Source organism: Leucoraja erinacea, chromosome 47, assembly GCF_028641065.1.
Source record: "Leucoraja erinacea ecotype New England chromosome 47, Leri_hhj_1, whole genome shotgun sequence".
Classification (NCBI taxonomy): domain Eukaryota; kingdom Metazoa; phylum Chordata; class Chondrichthyes; order Rajiformes; family Rajidae; genus Leucoraja; species Leucoraja erinaceus.
The window spans coordinates 1,039,804-1,055,752 of record NC_073423.1 but is presented as its reverse complement, the minus strand read 5'-3'; the positions used below and the strand labels follow the sequence as shown (position 1 = coordinate 1,055,752).

The window sequence follows — 15,949 nt, the reverse complement described above, 5'->3', positions numbered from 1 at the left end:
AAGAGTGACCCACCCCAATCATTCCTTATTCTCCCTGCTCCCGTCCAGCAGAAGGTACAGAAGATTGAAAGCTCCCACCCCCAGACTCATGAACAGCTTCTTCCCTGCTGTTACCATAGATCTGAACGGTCCTTTCATAAGCTAAGGTATTGTACGAATCACTCCTAGCCTATTGCTATCATTAGACTTTGTCTCTGGAACTGATGCACTACAATGTTGAGAACTACATGCTGCACTCCGTATCTTCCTCTTTGCTCTACCTATTGTACTTGAGTTTGACATGATTGTATTTATATATAGTAATAGACCAAGTGCAGACCTGTTGGGGCCGCTCCCCCAACGCAATATTCCACCAAATTACGCATGCGCGTTCAAAGTTGTGCCGTTGGCGGCTAAAATTAAGTTAAAGTTAATCAAGTGAATAAAGGACCCGTGGAGGCGTTTGTAAAGTAGAAGGAAACTTACGCATGGAGCCGTTTGATCCCCATTGTGAGGCCAGGCAAGTACACGTGAAAAAAAACATGCCGATTAAAAAAAACAAAAACATTTATGATCCCATTGTGATGTCATTGTGACGTTGAACGCTGCTGACGGGCAGGGCAAGTGGAAAAGTGATTTTTGTAAATGTGATTTTTGTAAAGATTAAAATGTGAATAACCTGTAAAATATACCATCAAGTTTCATTTAAATCACAGGACAATGGTGAGTAAAGTAGGCCAAAAATTGTATTGCTATCATGTACCATTTTGATGGGATTTTGGGCTCACACGCGCACACACGCGCGCATACATACAAACAAACAAGATGAGAGTTTTAGTAATATTTAGATTATGAGGTGCTACACCTTGGCAGGACAAATCAAAATAGGACGTACATGGTAAATGGTAGGGAATTGAAGAATACAGTTGAACAGAGGGATCTGGGTATAAACCGTGCATAGTTCCTTGAAGGTGGAATCTCATATAGATAGGGTGGTAAAGAAAGCTTTTGGTATGCTAGCCTTTATAAATCAGAGCATTGAGTATAGAAGCTGGGATGTAATGTTAAAATTGTACAAGGCATTGGTGAGGCCAAATCTGGAGTATGGTGTACAATTTTGGTCGCCCAATTATAGGAAGGATGTCAACAAAATAGAGAGAGTACAGAGGAGATTTACTAGAATGTTGCCTGGGTTTCAGCAACTAAGTTACAGAGAAAGGTTGAACAAGTTAGGGCTTTATTCTTTGGAGCGCAGAAGGTTAAGGGGGGACCTGATAGAGGTCTTTAAAATGATGAGAGGGATAGACAGAGTTGATGTGGACAAGCTTTTCCCTTTGAGAATAGGGAAGATTCAAACAAGAGGACATGACTTCAGAATTAAGGGACAGAAGTTTAGGGGTAATATGAGGGGGAACTTCTTTACGCAGAGAGTGGTGGCGGTGTGGAATGAGCTCCCAGTGGAAGTGGTGGAGGCAGGTTCATTGGTATCATTTAAAAATAAATTGGATAGGCATATGGATGAGAAGGGAATGGAGGGTTATGGTACGAGTGCAGGCAGGTGGGACTAAGGGGAAAAAAAATTTGTTCGGCATGGACTTGTAGGGCCGAGGTGGCCTGTTTCCGTGCTGTAATTGTTATATGGTTATATGGTTATATGGTTAGATTATCTGATTTGATGGATGACATGAAACACAAGGCTTTTCAATGCACCTCAGTACACGTGACAATAATAAACCTAAACATAAACCTGGAAAAGAAAGTCAAAGGCCTAAATATTGTAGTGTGCCATTACATGAATGTTACCACATGGTTATAGCATGGTGTGCTAAATATAACTTTTGGCTTTGGCGCCCCTGGTGAAAATGTAAGTGGCATCCTCCAGGGATATTTAATTACTGTTGAATGCTTTTTGTGCGAGAAGAAAATGCGCCTTACAGGATTTTCAAGGGTACAGATAAGATTTACGAGGCTGTTGCCAGGACTAGAGGGTCTGAGCTATAGGGAGAGATTGAGCGGGCTGGGATTCTATTCCTTGGTGATCTTCTCGAGGTGTATAAAATCATGAGAGGAATAGATTAGGTAGATGCACAGAGCCTCTTGCCCAGAGTACAGTAGATGAATCAAGGACCAGAGGACATAGGCCAATGGTCTGTCTCACCTTTTCTTTCAGTCTGTTGTTAAATGTATGTTTAGTGTATCTTTAGTTTGTATAATGGGGGAGGGGGAAATTTTTTTCTCTCTTCCCTCGACGGAGATGCGACTTTTTTGCGTATTGTATCTCCGTCCGCACTACGTCCTAACATCGTGGAGCTGGTGGCCTCTTGTTGGGGATCGACCTCGGGAGCCTGTGGACTTTACATCGCGGAGCTGGTGGTCCCTTTGTTAGAGACCGACTTTGGGAGCTCCAAGCCGCAGAAGCTTCGACCACCCAACACGGGAGCTTCGATCGCCGCCTGCGGGCGCTTCGATCGCCCCAACTACGGATGGTTCGACTGCCCTGACCACGGGAGAAAAGGAGGAAAGAAGATTAGAATTTATTGCCTTCCATCACAGTGGGGGATGTGGGGAATCCGCTGTGGTGGATGTTAATGTTAATTTTTATGTAGTTGTGTGTGTTGTTGCTTTTTTTGGTATGACTGTATGGCAAAATCAAATTCTTTGTATGTTGCAAAACGTACTTGGCTAATATATTAAATATGATTACAATTATGATTATGATTTAAGGTGAAGGGGAAAAGATTTAATAGGAATGTGAGGGGTAACATTTTCACACAAATGGTGGTGAATGTATGGAACAAGCTGCCAGAGGAGGTAGTTGAGGCTGGGATATCCCAACATTTAATAACCAGTTGGGTACATGGATAGGAAAGGTTTGGAAGTATATGGACCAAACGCAAGCAGCTGAGACATGTTGTCTGGTGTGGGCAAGTTGGGCCAAAGGGCCTGTTTCCACACTGTATCACGCTATCTCTAGGTAAGTATAGGAGCTTTTTGGGTTTGGAAATACTTGATTTTACACAAATTCTTCCCCATACTTTTAAAGTGGTTTTCAAGATAATAATAACAATCAATTTTTTTGTGGTGTTCATTGATGATTCATTCATACGTGTAGTGTTAGGGTGAATATTTGAGTAAATGAAAGAATTATAGCAAATGTATGTCGAACAATATAACCATATAACAATTACAGCACGGAAACAGGCCATCTCGGCCCTACAAGTCCATGCCGAACAAATTTTTTTCCCCTTAGTCCCACCTGCCTGCACTCGTACCATAACCCTCCATTCCCTTCTCATCCATATGCCTATCCAATTTATTTTTAAATGATACCAATGAACCTGCCTCCACCACTTCCACTGGGAGCTCATTCCACACCACCACCACTCTCTGCGTAAAGAAGTTCTCCCTCATATTACCCCTAAACTTCTGTCCCTTAATTCTGAAGTCATGTCCCCTTGTTTGAATCTTCCCTATTCTCAAAGGGAAAAGCTTGTCCACATCAACTCTGTCTATCCCTCTCATCATTTTAAAGACCTCTATCAGGTCCCCCCTTAACCTTCTGTGCTCCAAAGAATAAAGCCCTAACTTATTCAACCTATCTCTGTAACTTAGTTGCTGAAACCCAGGCAACATTCTAGTAAATCTCCTCTGTACTCTCTCTATTTTGTTGACATCCTTCCTATAATTTGGCGACCAAAATTGTACACCATACTCCAGATTTGGCCTCACCAATGCCTTGTACAATTTTAACATTACATCCCAGCTTCTATACTCAATGCTCTGATTTATAAAGGCTAGCATACCAAAAGCTTTCTTTACCACCCTATCTATATGAGATTCCACCTTCAAGGAACTATGCACGGTTATACCCAGATCCCTCTGTTCAACTGTATTCTTCAATTCCCTACCATTTACCATGTAGATATGAGTCTGCATACTATAGTCTGCAATATGAGATGGATAGCGGTAGAAAACGACACGTTCGACTAATGGAGAAATTGGCTTATGGATAGTTCTCATGCAAGTTTTTATGCACAGTCTTGCATAACCTACAACCTGCCTGTAGTGGGACTTATGTTAATAGGGTCTCAGCTTGTGGCCGCAGCATGAACACATGCTGATATCGCAAATACCCGACTCAAGGTGATGTGGAGCAATTTTCACATCAACAAGGCAAAAGGCGTGTTGGATGTGTAATGGCATCATTTAATTAACATCTGATGTGGAAAGAGGATATGGGGAGAAGGCAGGATAATTGGGATTAGGAGGGAGAGATAGATCAGCCATGATTGAATGGCAGAGGAGGTTTGATGGGCTGAAAGGCCTAATTCTGCTCCTACCACTTATGAACTTATGAACATATTAACTAATGGAATCATGTCAGAATGCAATGGTGATGCTCATAGGAAGGGCCGAGCTGAATTTCCAAATGGATATGAAGCAAGCAAGAAATGATCACTATCACATTTTACTAGATTTTCAAAGCGCATTTTCAATCGCATAATATTTAAGATGCATTGTGAATAATTATCTTGGCAAATACAAGATTGAAAGATATGCTTTATCAGAAACATCATGTTGGCCTGCCCCCGAACAGATTCAAACTCAATATTGTTCCCTTTGGGCTTGGCTCAAGTATCGAAGTAGCCTTTCTTAAATTTAAACTTGCTTGTTACATGATCACATTAAGTGAAGTGTGGTAAGCCATATAATAATGCCCCAGAATTGTTTGGGACATTCACCGAACAATTTTGTCCGAAGATAGATGCTGGAATAACTAAGCAGGACAGGCAGCATCTCTGGAGAGAGGTATGGCTGACGTTTCGGGTCAAGACCCTTCTTAAGGATGCTGCCTGTCCCGCTGAATTACTCCAGCATTTAGTGTCTATCTTTGGTGTAAACCAGCATCTGCAGATCTTTCCTACACATGAGTAATTTTCCTCATCAGCTTCACCTGATTTTGTGCTGCAAAGTGGTTGAAGCATGAATTAGCAAGGGCAGAGCAGGATGAATGGGTAATTTGGAGCTTTGACGAACCATGGCACTGTGTTCCCAGCAAAAAGATTTAAGGTTTTAAATTTGTTAGCAAATTTCTGAAGAGGTAGCTTCAATATCCGATTATTCAAATCAAATTCCTTGAAACATTTCTGAAAAATATCTCACCATTTTTCTCACTAATAGAATGTTTAAATCATTTAGGTTTTTGCGATGGTTTGCAACATAAGCCAACTCTTGCTCGCTACTAATTGCTGGGAATTTTATATGTTGATCACAACGTGTTTCAGAAACAAATAAATTCTAGGCCATCTTCTATCATGGGTAAGGTCCCAGTATTAGCGCTGTGACATTTGCAGAATACAAAGGCTTCAGATCAATTCACAGCCCTTCTCAATGCCTTATCAATATTCGATTATAATAATAAGAATAATAACTGACCAGAGTCTATTGGCTTTCAGTATTTGAATAAAATCACATTCACACATCACTTAAGGATTTTTAATACCAATTTCTCAAAACTGCTATTACTATAGTAGTCAGAACAAAATGCAAAACCTGTGCTGCATTGTCATTTGGGCAGGAAGCAATTTCTTCTATTTACAGTAAATATACAAAATCTAATTTCATCTTTCCTTATTAACAAAAATTAGCAATGTTATTCTTTGTTCTTCTTTGTGCAACTTTTTCTAATCCAATAATTTTGGAACTGTTTGACATGTCATTATTAATTTCAGTATACAGAAATCACCAGCTCTGTGTGTGTTTTACACAATGTACCCAAATCTAACAAAGTATACTACCAGGACAGAAATGCTTCCACTTTCATTCAAAGGGAGCTTGTAATGACATTTATAAAAATACCAAGAGATTCTGTGTTTTAATATATCCTGATCTGGACACACTGCACACTCATTTGATTAAAAACCCCTATGAAAACAGATTCTTAATCTCTGAGCTACTGTTCGATTCTTATCTTGATAGTTTCACTGTTTTCATTCAGTGTTAGCTAAACAATGTATTCTTTGTTTCCTGGAGGAGGTCACCATTTTGTTGACACCATACAGAATAAACTTGAATTCATGTATTAATAGCTGTCACAGACTGTGTTAAAGATTTTATTCTAACTTAAATTTACATATTTTTGATGCTATTTAATGCAAGAAAGTGAACAGAACACCATTTAATCGTTTCTAAGGATGTGATCTCTTTGCATATTTAAGGTACCATTTGCCAACGTAATATTTATGTGTTTTGTTGTAACTTAATTGAAGAATGTACATGTAATTTTTTTTTTGCAAACATTATACTTACCTGCGGTACTTCAATTAACATGAGGGGAAACCAAGATCCAGGAAAATGAACTAAACCATGATTGTGAAAGATAGTATTGCTCGTCCAATCAAAGGTGGGTAGTTTTGAATAATAGCACTGAAAGAAACAATTTGGCTTATCATGCTGTCTTAGATCTTTGAAAGAGAGATCCAATTGTCCTAGTTTAAATTCCCTGTCAACTTGCAAAATGTTAAAGTAAATATCCAATCCCTATTTTTTAATTGTGATTGTGTCTGCATCTTGCCACTGTAATGGCAAACCAGAGCAAGCAACTTGCTAAATTTTAAAAAAAAGTTTTCCGCATCTCCCTTTCTGGTCCTATTCTCCAATTATTCTAAGCTTACAATCTCAGGTTACTGACCTACATGTCAATGTAAACAATTTCTGGTGTAATTTAATCTACCTTATCCAATAGTGTGGAACATGTCCACTTTGTCCCACATTAAATATGGCAATGGAGGCAGATTGTTCAAGTAGATGAAATGTAGTTATGTACACCTTGAAAAATAGCCCTTAGACGTGTTCCTTGGAAAAGTACAACATTAAAGCAAATTGTTCAAGGAACAGTATTTAACATAAAGGGGAAAATGTTGTCCTCCATCAAACACAATGTAACAGCTGGATAAAAACGGTGACTGATTAAACATTTTCTTTATAGCAAAATCTTCAAATACAACAGAATAAAACAAGATACATATTCCTGCAAACATATGGAGCAATCTCTGAGAGGCAATGACAAATAAATGAAATCTTATTACAGCCCGTGAATATCATAGTCCATCCAAAAATACATTAGTCGCACAGACTAAACAGTCAGTGAACTTTCTTTCAAAAGTATCTTACTTTTTGAGAAGCAAGTACATTTTATACTTTCTCAAATAATTTATTTTAAATATCTGAGAAATCTGAAAATATGAGTCTTGGAAAATATTCATCATTAATTACAAAATATTGGAATTAACATTGTTTTCTGCTTTTATATCCAATCCCCGTAATGAACAAATGCTTATTGATATTTTTTGTTGATGATCATTCGCACTACTTAATAAAAAAATATGGGTTTAAATAAAATCATCATTTGTCTACCCTGTCCCTCATCTGTTTGGGTCTTGTGTTAATTTGTTCCACTTTAAATTGACAACATCATTCTTAAATAATAATAGGAATTCATTTGGAAAGTTAACAATGAGTCTTTGTATTGTAGCAGCAACAACAACCTTGCCTAGAAGACATTGAATCAATGTCTTGTACAGGATATTCGAGTTGAGAAATGTTTTAAAGCATACAACATCGGAAAGTAAAAAGCTAGGGTTATCATTATCATCTCAATTTTTAGAATGGATTTGGGGTAGGCTTGTATAGTTATCAATAGGGTATTAAACATTGTCCTCATCATGCTTATACAAAAATCTTATAAGAATTATTGCATGCTGAAAATATATCCTGCTTGACTTTACTGACTTACAGGTCTCACCAGATGCACAGTCGTTTGCTAATGCACCAGGCACCACCAACTGGACTAGAATTAGTGGGAACATCTAGCACTGGAACTTCATGCCTCTGGCTCCAGTTACAGAATGCGTTTGCTTTACGAGGACCAAACAGCGATCCTGCCCCTGACAATGTTACGATTCTATTATTTTTGGGCGGGCAAGCAGGCGACAATGAGCATCATCTCTGAGGGTCAGATTTCCAACACCTTGATCTTCATTGGGTCGACTTGTGCTGGCTGGAAACATTGGTGTTCAGCTACTCCTGGGTGGGTCAGTGCCATCGACCTGTTATTAACATTGCTCCTATATGACTGGTCTCCGTGGGGTCCAGTGGTTAAAGTCAATCGTACTGTGATTACACTTCTGAGCCAAAGTGGGAGTCCCCACGCAACTTCAGACTTGGGAAGCCTGTCAGAGACACACTTATCGACACCTTTTGATGCTCTACTTCCCTGATGCATTCCATCCCAGTTTCCACCTTGCCACCAACCCCATGACTTGTAGTCACGAGGTCAGGGCTGCATTCCCCATTGAATCTTCTCCTCCCTAAATTCCTTGCCCATCGAATCTGGTCCTCATTGTCCAAATGAATCTGTTGGTGATCAATTTCACCTTCCCTACCTCCTACGTCCACCCTCCATACCTGGAGTCCACTCTTGATCGATCCCCATCAGATGGTTGAATCTCCCAGATGTCCCCTCTATTGAATCCACTGACCTCTCCTCCATCCAACCCTTTTTCCGTCCCTGTTGAATCCAATGATCTGCAGCCCCATCCCGTTTAAAGAGTTGATGGCAAGGTGGTTGGGCCATTGAGCACATCCATTTCAGTGCACAAACATTTCTGGGTAATAATTCAGTTGATGCAAGATAATTAAAAATCAATATTTTTTCCTCACTGTCCTGTGCTTCATTGAAAATTCAACCTACAAAAACAGGAATTGTTTCAGTCATTTTGATGGAATTCCCAGCTGTGTCTAACACTGAGAATTCTGGAAAATGAACTGTAACCTCAATAGAAAGAATCCAGGATGGCAGTAAATCTATCATCTGTTTTGACATTCATTTCACATTATATCTATCAATTTCCTAATAAAATTGCCTTTAGGAAAATCAATTTGGCATTTCTCTTGGAGAAACTTGCTGCTGCTAAGATCATTTGATAACAAAGTTTATCCTAGTCTGTATTACAATTCATGTTTCTGTCTCAACCAACGTTTTGAAAGGGTGACAAAAATGACATAGAATTCATTTGGATGTCAAAGTTGATGATTCCTGCTTTATGTCAATCCATGATTTTCCCTTGGAAAGTAGATGACCACAGTAATGATATTTAATTCCTGAAATTGGGCACAGTTTAAATGACAATTTTATTTTCATCATGTGCACAAATGTATCTTTATCGTATTCTGCTAATGGACACTGTAGTAAAGCTTTAAAGATGCAAATTTCCTGTGGTGGTCGTCCATAATACACAATGTTTTTCATTTTGCAAACTGTGGGGAATTGTTTTGTAAATGATGGTTTAAAGAATGTGGAGCAAAAGGCAGATTGAATTCTAACAATAGTGATTTTTGTAGATAAAAGGAATTGATAACGGAGAAAAAAAACCACATTTTGTTTCAAGAATCTACAAGAACATGAACAGGAGTAATGTTTTTGTTGTGTTCAGAAATCAATTTGGAAACTTATCCGCTCTATCTATGACTGCACCTATCTGTGTAGGTAGAAAATTCATTCTTCCTGCTGTTTCAGTGTCAACAGTTCAATGCAATTACACAGCCTTCAGCACGTGTAGATACTTGTTAAGACAAAAGTATTATGAAGTAACTGAAACAAAATACTTTAAAGAGCCAAAACTAAATAATAACTTAGAAGTGGACCAGGCTGAAACCAATAGAAAAGCCAATTTTCTACCAATGGCAATTGCAGATTTAAGAGGTTTTCCTAAAATCTAACAGCTAAAATCAAACAACCGTGGTTGCATTTTAACAAGACATATCCATGATAATTAGCTGACTCACAAATCAAGGTGCTGAAGGCTTCTTGTGTGGCTCTTGCACAGTGTGGGACTCGACCTTATACCTCCTAGTGTACAAAGTCCTGTATTGAACGATATACTTTTTTCAACAGTTACCTGTTGGATCAGGGACACAACTGAACATCGCTCTGTCCATATATTTTGGGGAAAATGCTGCTCCATGAAAAAGTGGCTAAAAACCACATGGAAAATCTTTTACTTAAAAAAAAGAATACCTTTTTACTTGATCATCAAATAAGTAGTAAATGTTAGTTTCTGATATTGTGCAACAATTTATAATCAAATGACTAAAAATGTATAATATGTCGACTGTATTTATGTATGCTCTATGACGCTGACATAGCAAAACAATTGTTGGGATTAATGTGTGAAATACCTATTTGGCTTTCACAAAGGACTGTTTGTACCAGCTAAATATATGAATATAATACCCACCAAGAAGTTATTACCTTTCAGTTTTAATTTTGATGATTGAAGCATAAGTTAGCCTTCAGGTATATTTACCTGCTGCCTACTTAAAATCCTCACCATTTATCTCCAATTGCATTAAAATTACCTGTGGAACACTAGCTTACAATTACTTTCTAATTCATTCTACAGCCACAAAAAGAATGCAGATGGCACCTTATTTAATGTTTATGTAATTAAATGGCATATATTGTTTGTTTTGAAATGTATAATTGCTCATCTTGCTAATGAGATAGGGTCGTATGTTTGACATGTGAACTGGGCTAAATATTTCTTAAAGTTCAAGAAACTGTTAACAACTCAATGCCATCTTCACACAGCTGGAAATAAGATAACGTTCTCCATGACTGACTTAAGAGGAAGCCTCATATCCCCTTGGCTTATTTTGCTCCATTCATCTAGTCAGTGAAGTGTGGCAGAGACAGGTATACAGTATATTGGATGGAATATGGGTTGGTTTGATCTTCTCAGGTAGTGTTGAGTAGACCAGACCAGCTTGTAAATGCTTGACATGAAATAGGAACAAAGATCTTTCCCATGGGAGACAGGAATTTAATATCCTGCTGTGGTATGCAGATGTAGCAGTTTTTTTGCCTTACTGTAAACCTATACAATGTAAAAGGAGAAGAACTACTGGAAGGAGGCACACTATGACTAGAAATACAGACTGAATTTAGTATAGAGAAACTGTTCCAGGAACTCAAAGGTCTGCAGTAACCAGTTCAACAAAGGAAAGGTCTAAACATTAAAACACTTGTATAAAATGGCATGAAAATTAGTCTTGTGTTGCAGTCGTTCCATCTGTAAAATCCCGCTTGTATCTTTCTTGATATGTGTTTGTCTCACATGTTTATTTCAATCACCCAGGTGATCTGCAAGGTGTGACTTGGAGGCAAACGGATCCAATTTCTATCAGTTTCAACTTTGGTCCTTTGAATGTAGGGTCTCTACTGTGGAAATCAAAAATCCACACCAGTCGCTACTCATCATTGGTTGCGTTATCGTCCCAAGCAGGCAGCCCCCCAGAGCTCAGCCCAGCACTAGTCTGTGATGCAGAGACTGTCACTACTGTATGCAGCAGAATGAGGACAAGAACACACAGCTTGAGTCTAGTGTTACATAGTCTGGATGCTGCTGATGTGGTCAAGGAGGACCTATGACACAACACGGGCTTGGTCGCTCCTCTTCCCCCTTTGGATTGTTTATTTGAAGCTGCATTATGGATCTCCCATCTGACATCACAGCATTCTGGCTCAGCATTGGTTGGATGATTGTTGGGCACATCTGTTTAGACAACAAAATCAAATGTTTCAATGTAGACAAGGTTCCTTGCAGTATTGCATCGCAGACTGAACACCAAATCCTTTTCAGAACTCGTGCAATTTCATTGTATATATTAAAACATGAACATAGATGAACCACATAGACTATTATTGTTATTATCGCACTATTATTGTTTGTTTTTCATGTGTACATTTGTGTGTGTGTGTATGCAGTTTGCTGCTTTTCTGTCTACATTTATTTCAGGTGCAGGTGAACGCACACAAATATGTTGATGTCAATGTGACGTTCCTTTAGAATTTATATTTGAAGCTAACTTACAGGAAGGTAGATAATTTGCTCTGAGATTTTAATGCATGTACTGCAAAGTACATGGAACATAAGTTCATAATTGCAACATGTCACTTGTAAAAAGACAGATGCTTCCATACATAGAAACATAGAAAGTAGGTGCAGGAGTAGGCCATTCGGCCCTTCGAGCCAGCACCACCATTCAATATGATCATGGCTGATCATCCAGAATCTTTTACAGGGCAATGGAGTTCCTGATGCTTTTAAATTATTGACTATGATTATACGGTATAAAGGATGAGAGAACTGCTTTCTATCCAGTGTGAGATGGATCTAAAATGTAACTCACAGTCAGTTACCTACATCTACCTTAGTCCATCTATCCACCTTATACCTATTTATTTTGCCAGACAGAATTTACATTTGTAAAAGCTTGTAACATAGAGAATGGGTGCAGGGGTAGGCCATTCGGCCATTCGTGCCAGCAAGGCCATTCAATATGATCATGGCTGATCATCCAAAATCAGTACCCTGTTCCTGCTTTTTCCCCATATCCCTTGATTCCGTTAGCTCAAAGAGCTATATCGAACTCTCTCTTGAAAACATCCAGCGAATTGGCCTCCGCTGCCTTCCGTGGCAGAGAATTCCAGAGATTCACAAGTCTCTGGGTGAAAATGTTTTTCCTCATCTCAGTCCGAAATGGCCTACCCCTTATTCTTAAACTGTGACCCCTGGCTCTGGACTTCCCCAACATGGGGACATTTTTTTCCTGCATCTAGCCTGCCCAATCCCTTAAGAATGCTATATGTTTCTATAAGATAACCACTCATCCTTCCAAATTCCAGTGAATACAATCCCAGTCGATTCTTTCTTTTATTTTTACTTATTTATTTAAATGTGCTTCACACCAATTACTAACCTGCACAGAGAAAACTTGGCAATCCACCATAGACAAGGTCCTTATTGTCTGGTAAAACAAATGGACACCTGGTCTGGACCTCGGAACAGTACTGCTTGCACGGAATTCTGGAGCTACAGTGAAACTGCGTGGCCTCAAAGTATTGGGAACATAACCAGGCTTTGTAGACAGTCTGTAAAGACAAGACATGGGAGAGTGAGAGCAGGAATCACTGAAGTAAACTGATCATCTTTACAAAGAATAAAACAAGTCACATATAACAATAAAACAGCTTTAAATTGTGAATAAATCCTGTCAAATACAGGGGCCGCGGAACGTTTTTGGAAGTGGGGGGGGGGGGGGGGGCTGAGCGATCACTGATCACCGGCCTTGGCCTCAGCGGGACCCGGTGAGGGAGCGGAACGACCCAGTGGGGGGAGGATGGCACAATTATCATTCTTTGTTGTTGCTCAACCTCCAAAAACTGGGGGATAATACAGGCCATCCCCCAACTCAAAAAGTGGGGGGATACATCCCCCATTCCCCTCCCCTCTCTCTCCCTCCCTCTCTGGGCCGACTCACTCCCTCTCTCTGGAGCGTCTCTCTCTCTTGGGGCTGACTCTGACTCTCCCTCGGGAGGGGAGGGGAGGGGAGGCTGTTTCTGCCGCGGCTGGTCGTGGTTTTGCCGCGCTAACTGCGCTTGTTCTGAGATTCTGGATGTCGGAGGTCCTCAGAAGAGGGGAAATATACGCCTGCGGGCCGGGTAATTTCGGGTTATGAAGCAATGTCTCTCCAAAAAAGTGGAGGGGCTGCAGACCCCCGCCAACCCCCCCCCCCCCCCCCCCACCGGTTCCGCGGCCCATGATTAATGTTTGTACGAGTTTCACGATTGTTGCCTTGCGCTGCTGTTTATTGAAAATCACATTATAATCCAGAAGCAACACACGTATGAAATAGATTTCCCTTGCAACTATCCTGCAGTTCATGAGTAAACATTGTCCTAACCCAATATCTGAACCCCTCTTGTTCTTGTTCTTCAGATAGTGCTTCCTTTTTTCGATCAGAGGCTGTGCTGTCACATGGAAAGAGGTGGCGAATGTCATCTTCAGTGTCTACTTTCGCTTGGAGGTGATTCCTGAGAGTATTGAAGAGGTTTGTATTTTCCATCGTCTTGCCATGAACTTTTTTTTGTCAGAAGACGGTATGGTGGAGCAGGGGTAGGTTACTGGAGGATCACTGAGTTGTGGATATTGTGCAAAATACATCCTCTTGTAACCTTCTATGAAGAAGGTGCCAATGCCTTGGACTCAGCGTGACCAAACATTGTCAGCATACAGCAGCTCAACGTGACCTTGCGTCTGAGGTGTAGTCACAGTAGGTAGACATAATTCACAATCTACCAGGCAGCAATGATCCCTATCTCATAACACTTCTAAACCCTGGGCTATCTACAGCAGGTGCCTCAAAACACTGCCAATTCTCCTGGAGCAAAATCATCCAAATTTACTGCAAGGACAAATTGATCAAACGTCAGTTTTCTCTTCCAAGCCAACGTTCCCATCCTTAAGGTCCTAGTTATACTGAGTTGGCTACTTTGGACTGGCTGCATTTGCATTCTCGACACTAGGAAATCCCAAGAAATCACACACTGTTGTGAATTCGGTCGCGAGAAAGAGGGTCATTGTGTGCTCAAAGTCTGCAACATCCCAACAATGGCGCAGCGGTAGAGTTGCTGCCTTGTAGCGCATGAGACCCGGGTTTTATCCCGACTATGGGTGCTGGCTGTACGCTCTCCCCATGTCTGCGTGGGTTTTCTCCGAGATCTTCGATTTCCTCCCACACTCCAAAGACGTCCAGGTTTGTAGGATAATTGGCTTGGTATAAGTGTAAATTGCCCCTAGTGTGCGTAGGATAATGTTAATGTGCGGGGATCAGTGCGGTGTGCCGAAGGGCCTGTTTCCTCGCTGTACCTCAGAGCTAAACTAAACTAAACTAATCTGTCATTCATTTCTGAAAATCTCTGTCATGGTCATTCAAAGGAACATCTACTGGAAGGACCCATCTGTGGAAGTATCCGCAGTTTCCATATTGGCCAACTCAGCATCCACAAAACCCGGAGTGGCAACCACTGATCGTCAGTCCTGAGGAACAAACTTAGAAGAAAGATCCGAACCCAATTTAACACTGCTGTAAAACAGACAAAATGGGTAGGCAGGAACTGCACATGCTGGTCTTCCCCAACCTCAGCCTGAAGAAGCGTCTCGTCCCAAAATGTCACACATTCCTTATTTCCAAGAGATGCTGCCTGTCCTGCTGAGTTCCTCCAGCATTGTGTGTCATTGAAGTAAAGCAGACTGATTCTGTGGAGGATTAAAGGGCCTGTCTCACTTGGGCGTCATTTGCGTGTCACGTGTCATTTGAGCATCCCAAAATTCTGGGGTGCGGTGCACTACCGCGCGTCACTGCATACGCCACCATGCCTCGCCACGCTCCATGCGCGTGTCACAACGCGCCAACTCATTTTTAGGATGTCATGTAAATGACGTGCAAATGACGCCAAGTGGGACAGGCCCTTGAGTTGTCATGCATTTTATGTAGAGCTTCTTTACACCCAATTTACACATTTAGCATTGGTAAGGAGCAGTATCAATTTCACACTCAGCTATTCTGGAGAATGAACGTGAGGTCACGCTTCTCAATTTGCAAGGAAAAATTATAATATTTAATTCATCTGAAACATTTTTGGTGCTTTAGTTACTAAAGAGAAAACATTTCAAAAGCATCTCAAGTTACATAAATGTAAAGTTTGCTTATGCTGCTGAAGATGGTTAATGATGATTACCACGGGAGTACGGAAGGCTATTTTATCGATCTGCCTGAAGTCCCCTTCTATCAAATGCACACTTCATCGTACATACTTTCTTTATTTTTCATAATTCTTTCTTACCAATCTTCTTAATAAATGTAACTAGTCAACTGTCACGCAACTTATTCCTCTCTATGCGATGTCCCTTCGCGAAATGATACTCATTGAAACTGGCAATCCTTGGTAATCTCATTAAATCAAGTCATTACTTACTTGCAGATATTAATTGGCGAATAGCCATAAATTATCCCAACAAAGATACCATTCGGGCCCTTCGAGTCAGCACCGCCATTCAATATCATC

At 40.3% G+C, this 15,949-nt stretch overlaps 1 protein-coding gene across 1 annotated transcript; it reads right to left on the bottom strand.

The window, feature by feature from the left end:
- Positions 1-5,467: 5,467 nt before the first annotated feature.
- Positions 5,468-13,947, bottom strand: LOC129715023 (NALCN channel auxiliary factor 1-like). Its single transcript, XM_055664844.1, has 3 exons — positions 13,786-13,947; positions 12,802-12,973; positions 5,468-11,594 (listed from the first exon to the last, which is right to left on the bottom strand). The coding sequence occupies exons 1-3, from the start codon at positions 13,945-13,947 to the stop codon at positions 11,290-11,292; spliced, it is 639 nt and encodes a 212-aa protein (XP_055520819.1). The 3' UTR covers positions 5,468-11,289.
- Between the last annotated feature and the right edge of the window lie 2,002 nt (positions 13,948-15,949).